Below are 25802 nucleotides of genomic sequence, written 5' to 3'. Positions count from 1 at the left end.
AAATCCTTTTCACTGAATTATATTAGGAGAGGATTAGCACCACTGAAAAAAAAAAGGAAGCAAGGGGATGGAGCAAAGAGCCAATTATCACGGGGCATAAAACACAGCAAAAACTTCAATAAGCAGTCAGATATCATCAGTGATCTCTCATCCCTGCTTGAACTGCTTTCTGTAGCAGTTGTCCTTAGCTTTTCTTCCCTGTGGCTTCTTTCCAAAAGGTACATGACTGGTGGCAGGGATGTGTCATATTGGTCCTAGTGCCACCACAAAATACATCTTCCTGGCATGATTCTGGATTCCACCTTGGTCCTGCAGCCCACAGAGGACATCAGTTATTGGATTCTGCATGGTGCTGTGAGCATAGGTGTGTACTTGCTGCGGTTCATCATGTCCCTGAAGCTTGCCCCTTCTGGGGTGGGAAGGACACCATGGAACATCTCTCCTTTCAGTATGCCAGGTTACAACCCTTCTTCTGACACCTTCAGAACCTGTTACTGAGATTCTGGCTGCACTTCTCCCCTCACTTATTTATGCACACACCCCATCCTTGGCCACACAAAGTGACGGGATCTAATCATCAATCTCCTCCTGGCTATTGCCACGATAGCCATTCATAACACCAGGGAAGTAAGGGTTGGCTGAGGGAAGGGGCTGTGACTGTGAGGCCTATTTCCATTCCTTTATCTGTTCCTGCATCCAGGCAGAATTCCTCTGGATGGCATCTGCTGGCTCCTTCGATGCTTTTGCAGAGCAGTGGGCACTCTCCAGGGCTCTCTGTTGTGTCCCTTTAAGTTCCCTTGTTTTAGCCCTTTGACCATCATGCCTGCCCCGTAATGAGAGCTATAGTAGTAGTATTTGAGTGCCTGACAACCTTTAATGTATTTACTCACTCCCACCTCTGAGAGATAGGGAAGTCTGATTTTACCTATAGGGAACTGCAGAAAAGAAAGGCTAAAGTGATCTGCTTACATCCATGCAGGAACAGAGAACTGAACCTGTGGAATTCATCCCTTCTGTACAGACTCCCCATTTCCCCATGTTTTTTTATCTACTTCCTAATAAACTTAAACATTTCTTCATGTTTTTAAAGCAACAGAAAACTTATTATTTTTGCCTTAAATAAATGTTAAAAGAACTTCTGCTTTATTTTCACTACAATAAATCTTAAATAATCACTATTAGCAAAATATTTTAGATACACATATACACAGATAGCCACAAGAAAGTGTTAGACTCTTTTTAATAATAATGCATTTCACTGGATAGACAACACTTGCATAAATTTTCAGAAAAAAAGTTTGATTTCTTCCCATGCCGATCAATTTAAATGATTATCACTTTTAAATAAGAAATTCTACAGATGCTGGACAATATACAATATACAGTATACAATATCGGTTTTTTTTCAAAATTCAATCATATGAGTGAAAGGTCCATTTGTATCCAGTTTTAACACCTGTCTGTTTCCATATGTGCCATACTTGACAACAACACCTGCTTCAGTGCATTTCGTATTAGCAGCCAGTTCTTTTTCACACAATGTTACAAAATGGGAATAAAGTTCCATCCCGTTTTCTTTTTCAATGTTGGAATGGTACTGCATATTTCGTCCCTTCAGCTTACCACCCAGAGTAGCTTGGGGTATTATTAATAAATTGCCTGGTAAATCCAGAACAGAAACATAGTTTCCACTTTCGGCTTCACTTAATTTAACATTCAACAGCGTGTTAACTGCAAAAGAAAAAAAAATCAAATACAATACAAGAAATTTATATGCTAAAGGGGGAAAAGGCTGATTATTCATTAATCAGTGTATACCAGATAGATATAGCTCAATACAGTTAATATCAAACACAGATTAGTTCTTTCCATACTGAGGAAAGTGTTGGTATATTGTGAAGAACATGGGAGTATTAACTTTATGCATTAATACATCTGTGGACTTGCCAGTTATTGTGGGGTGAGCAACTCTTTGGAACCCTAAGGATTGATTCCAGCCACAGTCTTTCCTAGGACACGGGAACATGGCTTTGCCCGTGTTCAGAGGCCAATAACAGAATCTATTATGAGGCCAATAACCCCATATGAAGAAGGCTCAACCAGGTTCAGGAACCTCAGGAGATCCTCAGGTGGGAAATCTTGAACAAAGGAACTTTGAAATGGATAAAGGACAGCCTGAGGGAAACCGACTTAGAAGTCAGCCTGTCAGATGCAGAAGCTTGTCTCACCCTGCGTCAATGTTGAGATTGCCTGGGTCAAGTTGAGATTGTGTGGGGCATACTTAAAATGGCCACAAAAAAGTTAAGCATAGGTAAGAATCTAGATTTAGGCTTCTGGTATTTTTAGCCCTTTTCTCTCTGGTATATATGCCTGTGGACCAATACATAATACTTGCTTTGAAATAGCAGTAGTGATACTTGAATTTCATACTAGTCACAAACTTTCAGAAATAAATCATCAGTATGAGCCAAACCTTCTTGTGCCTATTGATATAATATGGTTGGTAAACATAGCATAAAATGATGATAGCATAAAATGGTCAGTCTGAACTGAGGTAAATTTGGGACTTCATTCTGAGAGAAGCATAGTTGTAGGCTGTCATTTGAAACAGTTGCCCACAAAGACTGAGGGGCAATATTCACCCATGAACCATAATGTATACAAACAAACAATCAAAATTCCATTTACCTTACACTCTTTTTTTCTTAGTAAGCATATTATGAAACATATCATCCCTTCATTTCTCCTCCGCCCCCCGCCCCCCACTCCACCCCCATACTGCACAATGAAATACAAGGAGTAGGAAACCTGTATCATCCTGCTTGAAACTCTCATAAATTTCTCTAAGGGCAGATGTTTGAACCAGGTAGAGGTTGAATTATGAACCCGATACTGATTTAAATAACTTTAAAATTCACAAACAAAATTTACTACTAGAAAGATTACATAATTAATGAAAACAAACACTGTTGACTTAAATGGTTAATGAAAATTAAGCCCTTCCTCTCTAAGTCACTGGTTCAAGTTCAAGCCAAGACAGGACAAACAGAAACCTCTTGCCATCTGATAGCAATCAGAACCAATTTGTGCTCTCCTTCCAGTTGTCACTGAAAAGGTCGCCATGCCACAATCCCACCATAACAACGGGAAATATAACTAGTACCATCACTGGAGTCCCAAAAAAGGGAAAGGATTTAATGGGTAATGAGAATGAACTATTTCTTAAATCATTGTCCAAGTTGTTAGTAGGCAGTATGGGGAGAGCCCTGCATAGATATAAAATTGGTATGAGTATCTGCAAAAATGATCCACAGACACCCACATCCATAGATGCCAATATCCACACAGTCTTATGAAACTGCTATTTGCCAAACTGTGTTGAAAAAAATCGCAGGCTTTTTCGAAAGAGCCTGTACTCTTCAAAAGATGAGGAGTACAGGCTCTTTTGAAAAAGCATGCCATTTTCGAAGGAGCCTGTACTCTTCAAAAGATGAGGAGTACAGGCTTTTTTGAAAAAGCATGCCATTTTCGAAAGAACCACGTCTAAACCAAGGTTTTACTTTTGAAATGGTGCTTTTCCGAAAGAGTGCCATGAAGCGATTATGCAAATGAAGTGCGGGATATTGAAATCCCCCCTTCATTTGCAATTTCTAAGTGTCTAATTTACATCCCTCTGTCGAAAGAAGGATGTAGTCTAGATACAACCACACTGTCAATAACAAGCAAAGGTCTGCAGACACAGCTATCCTTGCTTTTATTTTGAAAACTATGCCTGAATTTTTGTGTCCACCTATATATCAAATATCTCAGAGAAGAGAGCAGAAGGAAATAGTTTTATCCAACACCTCCTTCTGGTTCCATGGGACATCATTATTTTTAATATCTTGAATATATTGTCAAGTTGAACTGAAGGTCATGCTATGTGCCAACTGAAAGGCTGTTTTCCCTATATGTTCAGTTCCATTTTGGATCCAAGTCATTCTCTTAACGTCCATATGAGTAATAGGTCACTCAAGGAACCATATGCTCATAATTTATTAGGTTTGCTAGAATGTTTTTGTGATGTGATGTTAACTCCACACCTCACCTGAAAAAGATTAAGGCAGCAGGAAAGGGACTAATGATCTTACCTGAGGAATAATTAGGATGGATAGGCAAGCCCTATCAAAAGATGAATCTCAGGTGAACAGGTGTATGCTGGGCTAAACCAAAGCCAGCAAGTAAGAACAAAAAGAGTCTGTAGTCACTACCTTGGAGGAGGGATTTGTGCTTAGAACAGACTATGAAGAACCTGAAAGAAAAGAAATAGCCACAGGGAGTAAAGGGTGCTCCACTAGTAACCTAGCATGGGCCAGAGATAGAAGATAACATAGGAAGGAGCACAGGGAAATAGTAAGGGTGTCTTGGAGAAAGCAGACTGTGGTTGCTGAACAGAAGGTCCATGCGTTGGGACACAATCATGGATGGACCAGGGTTTCCCTTGTTGCCACAGAGGAAAGTGGCAGTCTTGAATTAGAGGACAGACTGGAAAAGTAGCCTAACAACCAATCATGAGAGACCCTGAAGAGCAAATACATAAAATGACCTGGCCAGAAGTCACAAAGAGGAAGCATAGTAAGCCCCAGAGAGTGAAGAGAACAAATGATGGAAGAGTGTAGTGTGTCAGATCTGAACAGAGCTAATCTCCTGAGTAATCAGGAGGCATCCTCAGAGTGAGAGAATCCCATTAGTTATTAAGAAAAACCAAGTGAGTTTACATTGAATATACCCATTCTTCAAACATGGTCTACCACTAGTAGATGGATACAAGATGACATGAAGACATACATCAAAAGAACCAAGAAAGACAAACATGGTTCACAGGCAGAGCGTTTGATTCACTATTATGCTACACAATGTCCTTCTACTTCTTCTATAAGCAGAGCCTCTGCCAAAACAGTCACTGAAAGGAGGACAGCAAAGGAGACCGTAAATGAAGGTCTGAACAACCAGCTTGTTCTTATGTTCATGACTGGGGAGATACTAGCTCAGAATAATTTTAGTATAGAGTGAGTTTTGCAGATTACAGGTTCTCATTTACAAAGTTTCTTTTGAAAGATCTTGTTCTTATTACCTTCTTCAGTCATACCTCACACTGCGCCTAATTCGGTATCTTCTTCTTGATTTAGTTGCTGCATAATCAGACCCATTGTTTTTTGCTTCTCTCTTATTGTAAGAATACGAATAATAAAACATACCCATTTTTGGAATGAGTTCCTCACTGGCTCCTTTGAAGAAGCATACGTAGATAACCAGTCCTTTTTGGATCTAGGAAAGATTTCAACAACAACAAAAAAGTGTTGTGTATGTGTGTAAATATCTCCACAAAAGTTAATATTAAGATAATCTATTACCTATACATTAACCCAAATTTAATTTGAATTGATAATATAGTAAATACAAGGCTAAAATTTAAAGCAGTTATAGAATTCTTAATGCTGGGATCCTTATACTGGGATACAGTGGCATAGAGCAGGAGTGGGCGAACTACAGGTCTGGCCCAGCACATATTTTAAGCCGGCTTTCAAACTCTTACTGGAGAGTGGTCTCAGGAGTTTGCCGCACTCTGCCTGCTCAAAGCTCCTGCTGGGGAGTAAAGTCAGGAGCTTACCCTGCTCCGCATGCCTGGTATTCCCCAGCCCTGCACAGGCACAACTTCCCTGCGATCAGAACCTCATCCCCATGATCAGAACCTCAGGATCAGAACCTCATCCCCATGCACTAGGGATGTGAAGGACTAGTTGACAGGATAGTCAACTAGTTGTTTCCCCCTGCCCCTTGCTGCCTCTTTCAGATAGAGGCAGGGGGTGGGGAGGAGTGGGAAGTACTTCAAAGCGGCAGCACCGCATGGAGCCTGGGGTCAGCTGCTCCATGTGGCACTGCTGCTTTGAATGCCGCAGGGAGCCCAATGTCAGACTCCTCCCGGCATTTCAACTCACCAGCGCCTCTTGGAGCCTGGAATCAGCTGTTGAGTCCCCAGCTGACCTCAGGCTCCGTGTGGCGCTGCCACTTCGAAACACCACTGCGGCGTTTCAAAGCAGCAGCGCCATATGGAGCCCAGGATCAGCTGGGGAGTTCTCAGCTGAACCTGGACTTCAGGGCTTTCACTTCTGAAGTGTAGCAAAAGCCCTAGGGCTGTTGCTACACTTCAAAGGCAGAGATACCCTATCTACTAATCGAATAGTCGATGCAAAAATGCATGGACTATTCAATCAGTCAATTGAATACTTAGCATCCTTACTGTGCACCAGTCCCACACACACAGCACCACTCTCACACCCCTTCCAGTCTCCTACAGCTCCCCCCTCAATAACCTTATCCAGATGCTGCGCACAGGCCAAAATGTTTGCCTACAACTGGCACAAAGGTTTACGAGACAGAAAATCCCTGATTTCAAAACTGAGCAGTCCAAGATTGTAAGCTTTGGAATGCAAGTAGACTAAGGTAAACTACTGATACCTATTCCTAGCAGGCTATGACAAGACATTCCTATGAAGTGGAAAGGTTGGGCTGGCCTAGCATATATCCAAAACTCACCTGTTATATAAATAGAACAGCAAACTAAACTGATTTACATAGACTTCAACCCGAATTTACCATATGGAAGAGGATCGTGGATTTTGGATAACAGCTAAATATATATTTCATATACAGGCAGTCCCCGAGTTACGCAGATCCGACTTACATCGGATCCACAGTTACGAACGGGGTTTGCTCCGCGTCTCCCTGGTCTGCTGGAGACCAGCAGACCAGGGAGACGGGGAGCAAAGCCGCGGAGGACGCCAGCAGCGGGACAGCAGTGGCGTGTCTGGGCTATCCGCTGCACGCGTGCTCCGCAGCTTTGCTCCCCGTCTCCCTGGTCTGCTAGAGCACGGGCGGCGGGCAGCGGACAGCCCAGACGTGCCGCGGCTGTCCCGTGGCCAGCGTCCTCCGAGGCTTTGCTCCCCGTCTCCCTGGTCTGCTGGTCTCCAGCAGACCAGGGAGACGGGGAACAAAGCCGCAGAGCACGCAAGCAGCGGACAGCCCAGACGCGCAGCAGCTGTCCCGCTGCTGGCGTCCTCCGAGGTTTTGCTCCCCGTCTCCCTGGTCTGCTGGAGACCAGAAGACCAGGGAGACGGGGAGCAAAGCCGCAGAGCACGTGGGCAGCCGCGGCGTGTCTGGGCTGTCCCGCTGCCCCCGTGCTCCGCAGCTTTGCTCCAGACGCCTGTGGTACAGCAGCTGGGGCGCTGCCAGTTGGTCCTGTAGCACCGCTCTGGGCGCCACTGAACCAACCCGGCAGCACCCCAGCTGCTCTGCCCCAGGCATCCTGATTCAGCCACTGCTGGTCAGTTTCAGCAGCGGCTGAATCAGGATGCCTGGGGCAGAGCAGCTTGGGTGCTGCTGGGTTGGTCCAGTAGCGCCGAGGAGCGGCGCTACTGGAGCAACCCAGCAGCACCCAAGCTGCTCTGCCCCAGGCGTGCCCAAGTCAGCTGCTGCTGAAACTGACCAGCGCTGACTACAGGAAGTCCGAGGCAGAGTTGCTCTGCCCCGGGCTTCCTGGAATCAGCCGCTGATCAGTTTCAGCAGCAGCTGACGTGGGGACGCCTGGGGTTCTTAAGTTGAATCTGTATGTAAGAACTGGCGTCCAGATTCAGCCTGTTGAAACTGATCAGCGGCTGATTCCAGGAAGCCCGGGGCAGAGCAACTCTGCCTCAGGCTTCCTGTAGTCAGCCGCTGGTCAGTTTCAGCAGCAGCTGAATCTGGATGCCAGTTCCGACTTATATACAGATTCAACTTAAGAACAAACTTACAGTCCCTCTCTTGTACGTAACCCAGTGACTGCCTGTATTGTGAGGCTGTCACATTACTGAGTTGGAGGGAAGCAGCCAGATCGCTGCTGCACCCGTAGGTGGGGGTGTTGGCCCCAGAAATTGGTAAAAAGGGAGCCATGTGGGGTATTGAATGGGAGCTTGTTGTTTTCTGATCCTGTGTACACTGTTTATGTAAGTATATAATGTCTGTGTGTGTAGATCTGTAATCTGTGTGGAAGCTGAATATTTCTCTGAATGTGGTTAAGCATTGCTATGGACAGGCTGAGTAGCCAGGCCCTGTGGGACAATAGCACTTGATGGGCCAAAGACACACCCAAAGAATGAGCAGCCAGCAGGGAACACAGAGATTGGCCTCTGACCAGGTGACTTGCTGGATACTAGAAGAGGCCAGGAAGGAGTATAAAGAGGCCATGTGGTCGATGCCATTTTGTTCTCAGCTCAGCACTTCATCCCAGAGGCAGCACTGCAGGGATTGAAGAGCCCGGAAGACCTGTGAACCCATCCTGATCGTAGGATGTGCAATAAGAACTTTTAAACCAGCAGCTGTACATCTCTGCTAGAGCCTGCATCGAGAACTGGGAGATTCGGTGCATGTAACGTACTGTACTTTAATAACCTTACTCTCATGCTTTTCTTTCTTGTGTTAATAAACCTTTAGATATAGATTCTAAAGGATTGGCCCAGCGTGATTTGGGGGTAAGGTCCAGAGGGTAAATTGACCAGGGATCTGTGGCTGGTTTCTTGGAACCGGACAGAACTTGTTCGGGGTAGGTGGGATTGGGTGCTAGGACCCCCCACCTGTGTATAGGCCCGGGGCCATCTGGGGCACGGATATTGCTGGGGTGTCGGAGGGGTTTTGCTCGGGAGGCTTCAGGCAGGCTGCTGAAGCGCTCTGTGAGACTGGTTTGTGGCCTGTTTGGAGAGGTCGCCAGTCAGGGGGACTGTAAAGAGCCCCGGATTTGAGCAATTCGCCCTGAGCGGATGCCCTAAGCTGTGCCCAGACACGGCCTGGTCCGTCACAGAGGCAGAACATTAGAATTCTATTAATTCCTGACCCAATAACTCCTGCACTACAAGCAAGTACAAGGAAGTTACAAGCTTTCTTTCCTGCCATATAAGAGACACATTGGCTGAGCACAGGGAAGTTGACAACTGGAAATTATATTTTCCTTTACTCTGGACATTCAAGTGGGCAAATAAATCAGAGATAGGGTGGCTAGAACAGAAAACAAAAGCACAATTACTTCAATGAACAGCTGGAAACCAATGTCTGTACAGACTGTCATAGTAAGAATTATTACTACTGCTAACAATAAAATATGCAGAATTGTGAAGTGCTGTTATGCAGCAAAAGAGGAAGAGGAGGATGTGTTTTATCAACAGCTCAATATTAATGTAGATGAGATTAATTTGATAATGGGAGACATGAATACAAAGGTTGGTAGCACACATGGCAAACAAATGAATAGTGCTAGACCACATGGCAACAATACAGGAAATTGTGAATTTCATTGCAAGTTCTTAACCTTTCCCCATTACAATCTCATTATTGGTGGTATTTCTTTTCCTCACAAAGACATACATTAGGTTACATGGAACTCACCAGAGTGTCAAACCAAAAACCAGACTTTTATCAGCAAAAAAGCATCAACTGTCAATTTTGCATGTCAGATTTCACAGAAATGCTGAGTGTAGCAGTGATGATGAGTTACTAATGGCTAAGATTAAATTCAAGTAAAAGAAAAAGTGCAAATGGAGCCAAATTTGATCTTGACAAATTAAAGGGTAGCTCTCTGGAGAGAAACATACAACGTGATGCTTGAAAGATGTTTCAGAACATTAATTGGTAATAATAAAGAAATCTCACTGCAGATTAGACAGGAAATATACAAGGAAGCAATACAAAGCACAGCAGAATTGCTGGAAGGCATAAGCTAACAAAGAAAATATTGAACAAGCAACAAAACAAGAAAATTATAGGAAAAGTGTAACCAAGCCAGGACTTCAGGAAAAGCAGAAGTAAAAGCTTTATGTAAAGAGGTGAAGAGATGACAAATATTGGACAAGAAAAAGTTTTGGAAAGAGGCTCAATAACTAGAGATGGCATCAAGAAAACAAGATATGAAAACAATATACAAAAAAGGGTAAGTTGTGTGGGAATGTTATCAGGTGAACAATGCAAGCACTAAAATAAGCTACCAGTGAACTGACAAGTACTCAAGTAATGCTGGAAGTATAGAAGGAACATTCTGACATAGTACTGAGCACTGCTGATCATTGAATTGCAAGCATTCCAGATGAAAAGGGCAGCTTGTAAAACAGAACACATATCAGCACCATCAACCAATACCATCACAAAATGCTGACTTGTGTCTGTGGCAGAAGGGTACAGGGAAGGCCACATAGAGGGGCACGAGGGGGCATCACATTTAAGAATTAAAAGTTTGGCAGGAGCATTGCAGGGGGAGAGGCAGAAAACCTCCTAAGTGCTACTATGAGTAACCTGCGCAACAGAAGACAATATAGAAAGAACAGTGAAACATTTAAAAAGAAGAACAGACAGTATAACAGCTGACCTGCTAAAAGTTTGCAGGAAAAGTGCTATCAAAATATTAGGAAAAAAAAGTTATAAACTATGGGAGCCACAGGAGGTACCAACTAGCAAAAGGTAATGCATCAATCTTAAAGAAAAGAGATCCTATAATTCCAAATAATTATAGCAGTACAGTACAAGTTTACTGTCAGTATTAAGAAAAATCATGACCAAAGTAATTGTCAGCAGATTAAGGAGAAGCATTAGGCAAGAAACAGGCCAAAGTTGTAATTATCAGATATCCATGCTCCAATAGCTAACAGGAAAACATGAGAAAAGGGGATTAAGGGAGTTTGTTATTTTCATTGACTGCATAAAGCCATGTGATTTAGTTTGGAGAAAAGCATTATGGAAAGCAGCATTATCATAGCAAGTTCCAGATGAGACCTTTACAATTATAATAACTACGAATGAAGACTCCTCCAGTGTGGTAAATACTGCTGGAAAACTAAGCAACTGGTTTAAGACAAAATTTCTTGTAAGACAAGGGGCCAACATTCCTAGGAGACAGACTACAGGTTGAACCTCTCTAGTCCAGCAACATCCATGGTCTGGAATGATTTTAGTTAGCTAGATGTCCACTTATCAATAAGCAGTGGAAGTGTTGGAAATGCTGCTAGACAATACTGACTTCCCGTGGTTCAGTAAATTCTCTAGTTAGGCACCAGTCAGGTCCCAAGAGTTCGAGACTATAGAGCTTCAACCTGTAATAGTATTCCCATTTTACAGACGAGCTACTGAATCTCAAAGAAATTATCGGTAACTCAAACACCTAGACTACGTCTACACTGGCATGATTTTGCACAAGAACTCTTTTGCAGAAGAGTTCTTGTGCAAAAACTCTTCCAGAAGAGAGCATCTGCACTGACATGTGCCTTTGCACAAGAGATGCGCTTTTGCGCAACAGCATCTATGCCAGTGTAGACATTCTCTTGCGCAAGAAAGCTCTGATGGCCGTTTTAACCATAGGGCTTTCTTGTGCAAGAAATTTATGTTGCCTGTCCACACAGGCGTCTTGCACTAAAACAGTTGCGCAAGAGGGCTTATTCCTGAGCAGGAGCATCATAGTTCTTGTGCAAGAAGCACTGATTTCATACATTAGAACATCAGTGTTCTTGCGCAAGAACTCGCGGACAGTGTAGACAGGCAGCAAGTTTTTGCGCAAAAGCAGCCACTTTTGCACAAGATCACACCAATGTAGACACAGCCCTAAGGTCACACAGGTCTGTGGCATAACCAAGAACCAAACCCAAGCCTCCTGTGTCTTAATCCGGTGCCTTAATCACAGACTGATCCTGTTTCAATACAAGATAAAATTAGAAGTGGTTCAGATAATTCCCATTGCATTAACTGCAAAGTTCATTGTAACAGAATTCACTGGATTTCATTTTACTTTGTTACATATGTAAGAGGAGCTTGAATGTACTCTGTTGTAAGATTTTGTTTTACATATTTACCTTCTATAAATACGCCTTTCTATTGGAGTCTTCCATATAATAATGTTTCTCAGCCATAAAAGTGATTATGAAAGAATGGGTACATAGTTTCGCAACTTGGTTCGGTGATGCGATTGGAGCCCCCAGGGGTTAAAGCCGACTACCCAGTGAAAACAACTGGATGATGGTGAAACAAATGATTTTTTTATTAAGCAAAATGATTCTTTTATTAAAACCAAATGACTTTAAAATGAGTTTTTTACAAGTAATTGCCTAGTGCTTTTACAGGAGGGAAAAACTCAACCAAACTGCACTTAACTGATTACAAACTTTGTGATTATAATTCAATTATATTTAATCACTATCTCTAATTCGCTTAAGGCAGTGCAGCATGCAAGCAAAAAATACAAAAACAAAGCCAATATAATGATAATAAAAACTCCGTCCACAGCCAGCCCCTCTATGGTTATTTTAGGTGGAGTTAGTCATTAATCTACCTCTACAACTTAACAACTCCTGGGTTTCTATTTCTAACACTTATGCTTGGCCTAAATACACCATCACCACACAACACAAGATTATACAATTTACACAGTGTGGTTAATAGAACTCAGTTACACTCTACAGAATTACACAGTGAAATTAACACAATTCAACTATTAAGTAAACCAATAACTAATATATTTAAGCAATACTTACAAATCCAGCAACAATAACAGCATAAAGACACACTAGAACTCGGAGCATGCTCAGAACTCGCGCACCCCTATCTTTGACTCGAAGGGTGGGGAGGCAACCTCAGGGTGATCAATCCTTCAGCTGGGCAAAATGACACGTGCCCTCAATACACAGAACCTCCCTGAACAAAGGGGTCAAGGGTTTTTTATAATATAACCTGATGCCGGGTACCTTATTAGGATCTGTTCCCTGGCTGGGCCTGATAGGCTGGTAATGAGGTAATGTGCAATATTGTCCTATAGGATTTTTCATGATGCCCGCCTGATGGCCCTGTGGACAGTTCTGGGTGCGGGCATGGTCAGTGTACATGGCAGATGCGTCTTATCTCCCTATGCCTACCTCCCTACCTTCAAGGACCGGTCAAGAGAGTCTTAACAGTAAACTTCTGATAATCCAGCACCTTTTGGACTGAGGGGGTGTCGGACTCTCGGAAGAGGGGGCTATGAGGGGTCTGGGGCGGTGTGGAGGGGATGCCATCACAGACCCCTCATAGCCCCCTCTTCCGATAGTCCGGCTCTGCCCCAGGCATCCCCGATTCAGCCGCTGCTGGTCAGTTTCAGCAGCAGCTGAATCGGGGATGCCTGCGGCAGAGCAGCTGGGGTGCTGCCGGGTTGGTCTAGTAGCGCCGCCCCTTGGCGCTGCAAGACCAACCTGGCAACACCCCAGCTGCTCTTGGGGACACCTGGGGCAGAGCAGCTGGGGTGCTGCTGGGTTGGTCCCGCAGCGCCAAGGGGCAGCGCTACTGGACCAATCCGGCAGCACCCCAGCTGCTCTGCTCCAGGTGTCCCCAAGTCAGCTGCTGCTGAAACTGACCAGCAGCTGATTCCAGGAAGCCAGAGGCAATTTCAGCAGCGGCTGAATGGGGACAGCTGGGGTGCTGCCAGGTTGGTCCCACAGCCCTGAGGGGCAGCACTACGGGACCTACCAGGCAGCACCCCAGCTGCTCTGCCCCTGGCTTCCCCGATTCAGCCGCTGGTCAGTTTCAGCAGCGCTGAATCGGGGAAGCCAGGGGCAGAGTAGCTCCAATGGTCCGGCTGCCTGGAGCACTTCTGGGTTCCTGATGGTGCGGGACCATCAGATGCCGGACCAATGGAGTTTTACTGTATTTATCTCTTGCAGCTGTGCTCTATCTTTTCATGCTCACCTCTCTGTTCTTTGATGCCTACAAGGTTAAATTCCATTCACTGAAAGCTGCACTGTGCGCTTACAAGTTATGCTTTCTCAGAGTGTGTCAGCGGCCTACATTTTCTGTGAGGAGCCTTTGTGTGGCAGAATGGGCAATGTGCGCACGAGGCCGTGGTCAAAAGGACCTGCTCTGCGACACATAGGTGTAAATGCAATGTATATTGAAATCCTTTCTCCAGTTAGAGTGAGCCCACAAAGTCTAGTTATTTTTTTAAAAGAATTGTCAAACACAGTGTGAGAATAGCTACAGTATACAGCTTTGGCACCACGATTCCCTATACGCTGCATGCCTGCACACTCACGCAGCAGTTTTATGAGCTCTGCTCACAGGTTTAAAGCTTCCACGCAGGCAAGGAGGTCAGCTGATCAGCATAGGGAGAGGCCCTTCACTGAGCAAGCAGCTAAAGGGAGCTAGCTGCCTGATTAAGCTGAGGAGCTCCAAGAGCACATAAAAAGGGAGATAAGGAGACACTTAATGGCTGGGAGTGAGAGTGAGAGTGAGAAAGAGAAAGAGAAAGTAAGTAAGTAACTGAGTGATGTGGAGTCAAAGGGGAGAGAAGTTTGGAGCATACCTCTGCAGGAGGCAAGAGAGGCAGAAACTCAGCACTCTCAAGCTTCTTTGGAAGGGGGAGATAAGGGGCTGACTGCATGGGGTAGATGGGGGAAAGAAGGCGGGTGCTGGTATCTGTGCAGTAAGGTCGAGGCAGGGGGCAATTTGTTTGGGGTGTGGGTAGTCTTTCAGATGAGATCTTTGCAATTATAATAACTAGCTTCAGTCTTCTCTGTTTGACTGGGTTGAGGTGGGGAGCAGGCTGCAATGGAAGCATGTGTGCCAGGACATTTGCATGATTGCATTTCAAATGAAGTTTGCATAAGGTGTTAATGGCTTAAGAAAGAAAAAGATTCTAAGAACAGATTTTTCCGGGGTGTTGCAGATCTCTAAAACTCTGAACTTAATGATTTTTGAAAAATCTGTATTACTAATTAATACATGGTATATTGTATTGCATTAAGGACAGATCTTTGGTATTTGGTAGAGTTCTGGCTCTTGTAGCAAGGCACATGTAGCAAGTACTAGCTTGAGCTTTTAGAAAGGTTAATACATGTACTCTTCAAGGTTACTGTTAATTTTCTTTTTTGTTTAATTGTATGTTAAATATCGTATACATTGCTCCTTGTTAAATATCTCTTGTTTTAATATACTTTCTTCCACAGATATGGACTGCTTAAAATTATGTGTGTGTTTTGTTTGTATTGCTGGTGCACATCCACACACATTACCTCAGTATTGGTTGTGCACATAAGAAATTTCAACCCACCCAAAAGAAGATTCAATCCACCACACTCAAGGCTAGAAAATGTTAGAAGGAACACTGTTTGGCACTGTTCATATTTATCTATATCATATGCTATTTTATTTTAAAATAGATTATCAACTCCTTAGTATAAAGACATTTTATTTTTAAATTGCTTGTAAATCACCAAGTACATACAGATTTTGTATCAGTAATTGTTTACTAGGTCTTAGTTTCTATATTTTTTTGATGGAGAGCTTTTAAGTGGCAACATTGTACAGATTGAGCCTCTTTAATCCGGCACCCGGGGCACTTGACTGGTGCCATACCAGAAAATTCACCTAATCATGGGAGGTCATTATTGCTTTGCAGCATTACCAATACTTATGCTCTCAGAAGACATTTAAGGGTAAATTATAGCTAAATCACAGCACAGAACACTTAAAATCAGGACTGGTGGCTGTAAAACTTTATGGGACCATGGGAAACTTAGCCAGCACCATGATAAGTGGACATCTGCCAAACTAAAGACATGCTGGACCACAGATGTTGTCAGATGACAGAGTGCTGAACTATAGAGTTTCTACCTGTAACACAGAAGCAGAATTTCATTACTGATCAAACTTTCCACTGACCTCTAAAGAAAAGTTATGCTAAATGATTTAGCTCTTCCAATAGATTTTTCTTGTGGATTGACTAGTTTTTGCCTCTCTTGTAACATTAACTTTCTCTTAAGCCAATTAAATACTTTAGGAAGATACAACAGCTGTGAGCACTGATAGCACACTTTATGGCTGGAAGGGACCTGCTAGCTTATATAGTACAACTCCCCATGCAAATTCCTCTAGTGGATGTTGCTCTTTCACAAATTTAGGTTAAATAATTTAAAACTTGAAATAAAAGATTTTTCAACAACATATCATTTTTTGAATGATTTAAGTCACAACATACTGTAGTTTATCCCTCTTTTCTGAATATCTAAAAGGGACACTGTTTAATCTCATTTCCCTCTGAAAGTCTATACCTCTTATAAGAAATCCCCAAGATTACTATACTAGGATATTAAGAGCAAACATATAAGTTAATTCACTTTCTGACTTTCCTTGTTTCACTGCTTTCCTTGTACTCAGATGCTGATTCTGTAATATGATTCATGCACCCACATAGCCCCAAAGATTTCAAAGATGCTCTACAAGAGCACAGAGGTCAGCTTGCACACATTACATTGCTATATGAGGCCCTTATTTTCTCCCTTATGTATGTGGTTCTTTTGCAACAGGGAAAAGAAACATTTTAAAAGCAACTTGAAAATTATTCTAAAGCAACAAAAACTAGTAAATCCTAATCCTGGGTGTATTTAGGTGCAGGTATAGAACAAATTTAAAGACAGTTAAAAGTAATTTCATTTATCTTTTAAACACATTAGCACTCTACATCTTTTTTGTCTATATTGCTATAACACCTTTTTGGTATTTAGCAATCTTTTCTTGTAGAGTACAAATTTATTAGGATCTATATACATCTGAATTAATCAGGCAAAGATGCTCATCAACAATAAACATATATCACCATAGGGTCTAGCAGTCCTTTCACAATGCTATACCTGACTCCTGGGTCAAACCCATAGGATTACGCATCTGAAAATGCCCATTATATTTATTTTTATGTTCTTTGCTGCTATAGCAACTAAATTTTTATTGAAAATAGTTTTTCAAATGACATTACTCAAAGCCATCCATCCTGATACAATCTAAAACTACAGCCTTTATCTGGAATAAGTTTAAGAACAAAACCCAAACAAGACAAAAAACAAACAAAGACAGACATATTCCATTGTGCTCTGAAGCTTTTTAGATTCAGACTTATGGCATATGCCTGAAAGGGTTATTTTCCTTTTTTAACATCATCTAGCAGCCACTACTGTAGGCAAGCATTCATGTACTGAAGAACTATGTACAGGCAGTCCCCGGGTTACGTACAAGATAGGGACTGTAGGTTTGTTCTTAAGTTGAATCTGTATGTAAGTCGGAACTGGCGTCCAGATTCAGCCGCTGCTGAAACTGATCAGTTTCAACAGTGGCTGAATCTGGACACCAGTTCTGACTTACATACAGATTCAACTTAAGAACCCCAGGCATCCCCAAGTCAGCTGCTGCTGAAACTGATCAGCGGCTGATTCCAGGAAGCCCGGGGCAGGGGCTTCCTGTAGTCAGCCACTGGTCATTTTCAGCAGCTGCTGACTAGGGGACACCTGGGGCAGAGCAGCTGGGGTGCTGCTGGGTTGGTCCAGTGGCACCCAGAGCGGCGCTACGGGACCAACCGGCAGCGCCCCAGCTGCTGTACCACAGGCGTCCGGAGCAAAGCCGCGGAGCACGGGGGCAGCGGGACAGCCCAGACGCGCCGTGGCTATCCTGCTGCCCTCGGGCTCCGTGGCTTTGCTCTGCTTTGCTCCCCATCCCCCTGGTCTGCAGACCAGGGGGACGGGGAGCAAAGCGGCGGAACACGCGGGCAGCGGGACAGCCCAGACGCGCCGTGGCTATCCTGCTGCCCTCGGGCTCCGCGGCTTTGCTCTGCTCTGCTCCCCGTCCCCCAGGTCTGCAGACCAGGGGGAGGGGGAGCAGAGCGGAGCACAGCAGAGCGGCGGAACGCGCGGCCAGCTGACAGCCCAGACGCGTCTGGGCTGTCAGCTGGCCACGTGCTCCACTCTGCTCCCCCTCCCCCTGGTCTGCAGACCAGGGGGAGGGGGAGCAGAGCAGAGCGGAGCGGAGCAGAGCAGAGCGGCAGAACGCGCGGCCAGCTGACAGCCCAGAAGCGTCTGGGCTGTCAGCTGTCTGCGCGTTCCGCCGCTCTGCTCTGCTCCGCTCTGCTCCCCCTCCCCCTGGTCTGCAGACGGGGGGGGGGGGTTTGCAGGTGGGGGGGGAGCAGAGCGGAGCGCGCGGCCAGCTGACAGCCCAGACGCGTCTGGGCTGTCAGCTGGCCGCGCGTTCCGCCGCCGCTTTGCTTCCTCTCCCTGGTCTGCTCGAGACCAGGGAGAGGAAGTGCCCCGTTCGTAACTGCGGATCCGACATAAGTCGGATCCGCGTAACTCGGGGACTGCCTGTATAGGTAAGAATATCCCATGAAACATTTCCAAATGCAGCATGGATGCAGTTCTTTTGACATTCACAGACTATTTTCTATTTAAAAAAGTCCCTCATAAGGGGTAAAGCCAATAGCTCTGAATAAAATACATACCACACAGGAGGACTAATTCATTCTTAGTGTACTTGCTGGAGTTACAGGACTGGTCAGAGCTGTTATACTATAAGAGGTTAAAGCAGGGGCTGCTAACCCTAGAAACGGCAATCCCCTTTTTCACGATTAATGGATTATCCTTTTTCACTATATCCCAACTGAGATATCACCATCTCTATTTTGTGTGAATTCTCTCTATATCTTTACAGACTGTGTCTCACTGAGTGTGACAAACACAAGCTTTTGTGGCAGCTTTAAAAAGATAAAAAATCTTGGGCCAACAAAATTGTTTCTGAATCCTATAATCTCCCCCACAAAAGCTGCTCTCATGTCTAACTGGTACATTAATTACTGCCATGGGAGACCTGAGGGAAGGACAAGTGACTATTTAAAACATTCACAAAGTGCTCCTCTACAGAAAGGATGTGGGCTCATTGAAGAGGGTCCTGCAGAGGGCAACCAAAATGATTAGGGAGCTAGAGCATATGACCTACAAGGGCAGGCTGAGGGATTTGGGCTTATTTAGTCTGCAGAAGAGAAGAGTGAGAGGCGATTTGATAGGAGCCTTCAACTTCCTAAAGGGAGGTTCCAAAAAGGATGGAGAGAGGCTGTTCTCAGTAGTGACTGATGGCAGAACAAGGAGCAATGGTCTCAAATTACAGTGGGGGAGGTTTAAGTTGGATATTAAGAAATACTATTTCAGGAGGAGGGTGGTGAAGCACAAGAATGGGTTACCTAGGGAGGTGGTGGAATCGCCATCCTTAGAGATTTTTAAGTCCCGCTTGACAAAGCTGTGGCTGGGTTGATTTAGTTGGGACTGGTCCTGCTTTAGGCAGGAGACTGAACTCCCTGACCTCCTGGTCTCTTCCAGCCCTAGGGCTCTATAATTCTGTGCTCTAATTCTGGGTGGCACTTCCTCATAAAACAAAGTTCCTGCCCAAAAGGTCTGATTCTCCAGGGCCCTGCACAGTCATTCACGTCTCTAGTGTGGGAGCTGATGACATTTTACACGCGGACTGCACAGGTGTAAGCAGACAGACCAGCGACTACACAGTGGAGAATTCCAGCTCGCCAGCTCTGCCCCAGAGGAGCCGGTTCCCGGGGAACAGAAAGCTGGGTAGGCGTGTGGCTTCCCCAAGGACCATGCTGGACCGCTCTGCACTTCGAGATGGGGGCAAACAGCAGAAACGCCGGGCGGGAAGGAGAGGGATGGCTCAGAGCGACCAAGAAGAGGCGCGATAGCTCCGCCGGCGCGCTGCGCACGTTACCTCCACCCATTCAGCCTCGGAGCCCGGCTCTGGGGGCTTCACTTGCAGCCGGGCGGACAAACATTGCTGCAGCAGAGCCCGAGCACGGGGCGGCCCGCTGGAGGCGGCCATAGCCAGCACCGCCTGCAGGTGGGGGCGAGCCCGGATCAGGCCACGCAAAAGCAGCACCGCCCCCAGGCTGCAGGAGCCGGAACTCACCCGGGAAGGAGAAGGCGCATAGGCGGGTGCCAGGGGAAACTCCGCCCCGCTGCAAGGGGGGGAGGGACAAATTGCATCAGGCCCCGCAAAGAGACTGAAGGATCCGCCCGGGAAGGAACAACCACAGGGGCTGTAGGGTTGGCACCGGGGTGCAGTTCTGTGGAAGCGAGCAGCGGGGCCAGGGCTCGCGCGTGGCTGTTTCATTCTCCGCCCCCGGGCTCTCCTTCTTTGGCGTGTGTCAAGCGCCTCCCGACCTCAGCCAAATGCATGCGAAGGGGGCAGCGCTCTTACGGGGTGGCACTCGAAGCGTGACACGGGCAGGGAGCGAATGAGTTCGCAGACGCTGTGTTTGTATTAAATGGACGCCAGCTCGTTTTAGCAGTAAGCGTGGGGCAGATCTGCATCGCGCGCCTCCTCAAAATGATTTTGAAGTAAAAAAAAATCACCTGTGTCTAACCTTAGATTCAGGCTGTATTTTCCTTCAATAAATACAAATAATATCCTGTGTGGTCTGGGTTCCGTCGGATTATCTAATCTCCTTCCCTAGTAGGTGCGTCCAGCCCTCTTCTCTCCTTCCTAGCCTGAGTATCCTGTTCTCCCATGATAATCCAGCCTTAGGACTGTTGCCTAGAAGAAGGTAGAAAAAATAGCTATTCATCACTCTGCCACATCAACAAAAAGGATCCAAGTGCTGTCTACAGCTAATTATTACTAAAACATTTTAGACCAGTGGTTCTTACACTGAGGTACCCTCTTAAGAGAGGGGCTGAAATGTGTCAAGGGAGGCACCAGCTGTGTGCTTTTTAAAAGAGCTTTGGCTGCCAGCCCGGGGGTAGCTGGCACTGGTGCCTAAGGGCTGTGCACAAAGAGGTGAGGATAAAGAAGACAGCTGGAGCCCAGTAGTCAGGCCAGGAGGTTATACAACTGGAGCTCTATCATCAGGGGTCTTCTCCTCCTCTTCCTTCCAATCCCCCATTGGGAGACTGCTCTGGCTCCTGCTCCCCTCCACCCCCATCAACAGACTCAGACTGCTGAGCTTAGGATGATGGAAGGATATCCACATGGAGATGTCAGGAAATCAGGTTGAGATTTTAATTTGGGTTGAAGGAGATGAATCAGGAGAGAAGAAATTGATTTCTGAGTCTTGAGCATCTTTTTTTCTGCTAGTTAAAACGGAGTTAACTTTACCAGACTGTAATAAATTATTCTGTACAAGCCAAATAAAGGTGAAAACTAATGCTTTCCCTAGACCTAGAGAATACATTTAAGTTCATTCTTCCCTCCAGGTGCACGATTAAGTTCCACTAATGCACACAGTATAGACCTAAAATTGGAGCCATGTAAGAATGGAAAATATGCTCACTTAATATAGTCCTTCAGTGGGAAAACAAAATACATGCTTGAAAATATCATGCTGCTTATTTTCTGCATGGAGAAGTGAAACAAGTATTGTGCTAAATATTACTTATGTATGTCTGCTCTGATTTCCAATAAATGTTGACAGTGATTGATTGTTTTTCATTTGATTGATCCTAACAGGTTGGAGCGTTCCTTTTCAATGTTGCAGCTGCTGACAGCAAGCTATAAGTGGAAGTGAACAAAAGGAAATAATGCTATGGGAAAGAATTAAGATCAACAATGAAAAAATGTATACAATTTTCACATGTGTTTCCACTTGCTTTTAGAAAAATTTGGAAGCATTGTAACCATATTCAGGTCTCTGCCAGGTTCCTACCTATCCCTATAGTCACAGGACAGTCTCTAAAGTAACAGAGTGGTTCTGCATTTCATAGATCCTGAACATAGGTCTTTGCAAGCATGGGCTAAAGCAATATAGGACTCAATCCTCCCTTGAATCTCCTCCCAAAAGTAACCTGCTAAGTAGGTTGAGCCCCACTAATATCAATGGGGCTCTGTGTGGAAAAAAGAGATCTACTGATGCAGACTTCATTCTAGGATCAGGACTTCTATGGGTTTAGCCATAAAGTAATTCCAACACTGTAGTTAATTTGTAACCTTCATGAGTGCTTACAAGGGAAAGATCTTTTTTTTAATTACCTGGCATCAGTCACAAGATATGGCTAAAGGTTTCACATCTACCACATGCCAGGGATCAGAATGCACTGCCTAATGCCTATGATACAGAGCTGGGGTGGATTTACTTGCATGTTATTTAAAAACTGCATAGGGACATTTTGCAGCAATGGCATTCTGCAAAAGTAATCCTCTGAAAAAAAGAAAATCAGACAAAGCAGGTGGTGTTTGTATTAAGAAAAGGGAGGATGAAGTACTCACTCCTGTTAGCTGTAGGGCTTTGTTAAGAATCAGCTGTGTTTAAATAAAATACCTTCTGTTAGTTTGCTGTGAAGCTGTGTCCCTTTACTCATTAAGTAGAGCTTGATTAAGGAGAAATCCAATAGAGCCCTTTTCCTTACAGTAATTTGATTTAAAGAGATTATAGCAGAGAATACATAACCAAATGGTATAAATAGGATGTAATAAAGGGATAACAGTTCATTGTTGGTTTGATAGTAGTCAGTTGTACTGGTATTTAATACAATACATAAATTTGTAAACTGATTGCAAATAGGCAAACAGGTGAACCAGCTGCAACATGATTATTTTAGCCCCTGGTGTAGCTATGCTGTATTTCTTTCAAAAGGCTGATTTATTTTAGTGTATTGTTTTAGGATTTAAGGTTGTGTGCCTGTTTTGGTTTGTTTGTTTTTGTTGATTGTATAGCAAGCTGTAAATAGCATATAAATCTGCTAAAGCTCTTCTTTCCATGAATTTGTTTTGGGATTACCAGATTTGGGCAGTAGTTTGTTTTGCATTTTTTTATCTTGTCTGGCTATATCTTAAATGAGGGACTTTTTTGTGAGCCATGAAAGGGTGATATATTTATTAGCAGTTTAACTTTTTGAATATATATATAATTCTCTACAAATCTGAAGGATATTTCTCACTATAGAATAAATTATATTTTAATCAAATACTGCATTGGATGTGTTTTGTTGGCATATTGTCTGTTATAACGAGAGATTTTTTTTTATTTGAGAGCAGTCCCAGAAAGTTTGTGAGTATGGTGTCATATCTGCCCAGAGCCTCGCCAGCAGAGATTAGGTATGTTTGGAACAATTTGATTAATGTAACTAGCATGCATATGAAATGTATTGAGAAAAGGAGTCTATGGTGATTGTTTTAACCACTCATTACAAGGGAAATTTAGCACCTGTAGAGCCTTGAAAAGAATTTAAGTAAACCTTTCCTCTGGTAAACTTTGTGTCATATGCTCATATTTTAGACTTAAGCACAATATTTTTATTTAATTACATAGCTTTTAAAATCCTATGATTAATTATCGACTCACGTTGCTTGAGTCTCTAAATACACACTCTTTAGCGTTAATAGAGTTTGACTAAAATTAAGAAGATATGACAATGATGGGTCAGTGACTTCAATGGAGTTACACTAGCGACAAATTTGAGCCAATATAGTAAACAATAATGACTAGTCATGATTAGTTCTAAAGTACACATACATGTTTATTTTGTGCACACATTTCCTGAAAGTAGATGTCTGTCTAGCCATGTATGCATGCTGTTCAGGATTTGCCACCACATAACAGGAAATACATGAGTGAAGTAGGCACACTCAGCTAGTTGAACAAACAGTGGCCATAAAGAGGTATAGTAGCTGTTTCTTTGAGATGTTGTCATCTTTTTGGAGTCCCTCTATTTAATAAGTAATGCTGCCTCTAGAAGACTGCTAATAACTAAAGAAGTGACTGAAAGAGTGCTCTACCAAATTTAGCTTCTGATGTTGTGGCCAGGTCAAGGGCACAGTATTTAACAAAAGCAGGCGATTACTCTATATGTAACTGCCTCAAATATGGGGATGTTTCCAAAGCATGCAGAGGAGGCAGCCCATGCTTATTGGAATGTTCATGTTTGGAGGAAGATGTGTAACAGCCATGTCATAGCAGATGGAAATACTTCGTATTTTAATTGAGATGGCAAGACCGTTAAAAGCACTAGACATAGCATCAAAAAGACCGGGCATCTTTTGGAAAGGCTTTGTCCTATCAAGACACTATAATGTCCAAGATGTAGAGTTTGTTGTTTTTTTTCTGGAAAGGAATGACATTTTGGAAAGAAAAAGGATATATTTGTTGATTCAAATTTAAAATAGGATACAATTTTGAGAATAAATGTAGAGGTTTTGACATAATCTTGTCTTTGTGGAATAGTGTGTAATAGGGTGAGCTTGTAATTCGCTGATCCTACTTGCTCACTTATAGTGAGATTTCTTCAGAATGAGCTAGAATAGAGAACAGAGACTTGCCTTTGATCAGACAATCCTCCACATAAGGGTAGATGTCAATGCCTTTTCTTCTTCAGTGTCCCACCACTAGGTAGGCTTTTCATAAACTCTTGGGCTGTGTCTACACTGGCAAGTTATTCCGGAAAATCAGCCGCTTTTCCGGAAAAACTTGCCAGCGGTCTACACTAGCCGCTTGAATTTCCAGAAAAGCACTGAAGATCTAATGTAAAATCATCAGTGGTTTTCCGGAAAAACTATGCTGCTCCCATTCGGGCAAAAGTCTTTTTCCGGAAAAGGGCCAGTGTAGACGGCAGTAGCGTTTTCCACAAAAAAGCCCCAATCGCGCGAATGACGATCGGGGCTTTTTTGCGGAAAAGCGCATCTAGATTGGCCACGGACGCTTTTCCGGAAAAGTGCTTTTCCAGAAAAGCGTCCTGCCAATCTAGACGCGCTTTTCCAAAAATGCTTTTAACGGAAAACTTTTCCGTTAAAAGCATTTCCGGAAAATCATGCCAGTGTAGACGTAGCCTTCGTGTTATAGGAAGGGAACATGGTAGAACCTTATACTGGTAGTAATTGGGCCACACTCTGAATTTCTGGTCCTTCCTATGTGCTGGCTGGTTGGTAATGTGGAAGTGTATGTCTTTCAGGCTGAAAGCCACAAGCCTAATTTTGCGCCTGAAGAGAAAGGAGGATAACACTTGCCTGCCTCATCCTGAGTATGAGATGGAATATGTATTTGTTTCCTCCTGTCAGGTCTAGAAAAGGCCAAGACCTCTTTCTCCTTGAAATATTTGGAAGAAAGACTTCTTTTACTGTATTCCAGAGGCATCCTCTCTATGCCTCCAAGGCACAGCAAGTAAGCTACTTCTTTTACATGATTTTTGTGAGAAAGTTCTCTGAAGAGAGATAAGGATGAAGGATGGGGAGGAATTAAAAATGCACAGAATCCATGGGACACAACCCACCTGTCAATAGCACTTCAAGCATGATGGCACAGGTCCCTTGTGTTACGTGGTCAGAAAGGGTTAAGCAGCTCACAAGCTAAACAATACAGAGTCCACTGTTAGAGACATGTTACAAAAGTATGTAAATGGTAATTAGGCTAGAATTTTTAAATGAAAACCTGTATTGTTAGTGAATTAAAGGTGATACTAATTGTATGTTTGTTTATATGTTGTTGGATGTTAGCCATGTAAACAGACAATTTCTGTTTAACTGTAGCTATTGATTCAGAGATGAAAGGGGAATATTATCATTCAGATAAATCTTGAGTGAAATAATGTCACTGTCTACATGTCTCTTTACAATTTGTGATAAATGGCTTAATGGATTACCATAAGGTTATCTGTTGTTACGGAGTCAGGCCAGATGACTATAAGACAGTAACAGAAAATGGTATATTAGCCCCAAGCTTAAACAAGTATGTGGCCCTGGTAACCAAACAAGGTCTACACCAGCTTAATTAAGACACCTGGAGTCATCAAGAACATGCTAGCACCAGTAGAGAAAGATTTGATTGCATTTGTGGAGCTAATCAAGAACTGGCTGTAACTGATTTAAAGCCTCCCTTGTAGTCAGTTTAGTGGAACACTAGGGCTTTGTCTACAGTGGCAGGATCTTGTGCCAGAAATATGCAAATGAGTCCAAGCGTGGAATATTGCCGAGCCTCATTTGCATAC

General features: G+C 43.8%; 1 protein-coding gene and 1 long non-coding RNA gene across 3 annotated transcripts; one reads left to right on the top strand and one right to left on the bottom strand.

Moving 5' to 3' along the window:
• Positions 1-1223: 1223 nt before the first annotated feature.
• DTD2 (D-aminoacyl-tRNA deacylase 2) lies at positions 1224-19787 on the bottom strand. The gene is made up of 3 exons (XM_006116360.4): positions 19600-19787; positions 5238-5307; positions 1224-1731 (listed from the first exon to the last, which is right to left on the bottom strand). The coding sequence occupies exons 1-3, from the start codon at positions 19708-19710 to the stop codon at positions 1406-1408; spliced, it is 507 nt and encodes a 168-aa protein (XP_006116422.1). The 5' UTR covers positions 19711-19787; the 3' UTR covers positions 1224-1405.
• Positions 14186-25409, top strand: LOC112544690 (uncharacterized). Of its 2 annotated transcripts, none has more exons than XR_012903406.1 (4): positions 14186-14319; positions 21337-21445; positions 22861-22920; positions 24771-25409. It is a non-coding gene; the product is annotated as an uncharacterized LOC112544690 (long non-coding RNA). The 2 variants fall into 2 exon arrangements; XR_003088019.2 differs by lacking the exon at positions 14186-14319 and adding an exon at positions 19759-20178.
• The last annotated feature ends 393 nt before the right edge of the window (positions 25410-25802 follow it).

Source organism: Pelodiscus sinensis, chromosome 4, assembly GCF_049634645.1.
Source record: "Pelodiscus sinensis isolate JC-2024 chromosome 4, ASM4963464v1, whole genome shotgun sequence".
Classification (NCBI taxonomy): domain Eukaryota; kingdom Metazoa; phylum Chordata; order Testudines; family Trionychidae; genus Pelodiscus; species Pelodiscus sinensis.
Note: the sequence above shows the minus strand (reverse complement) of the source record. Positions and strands in the feature narration are given on the sequence as shown.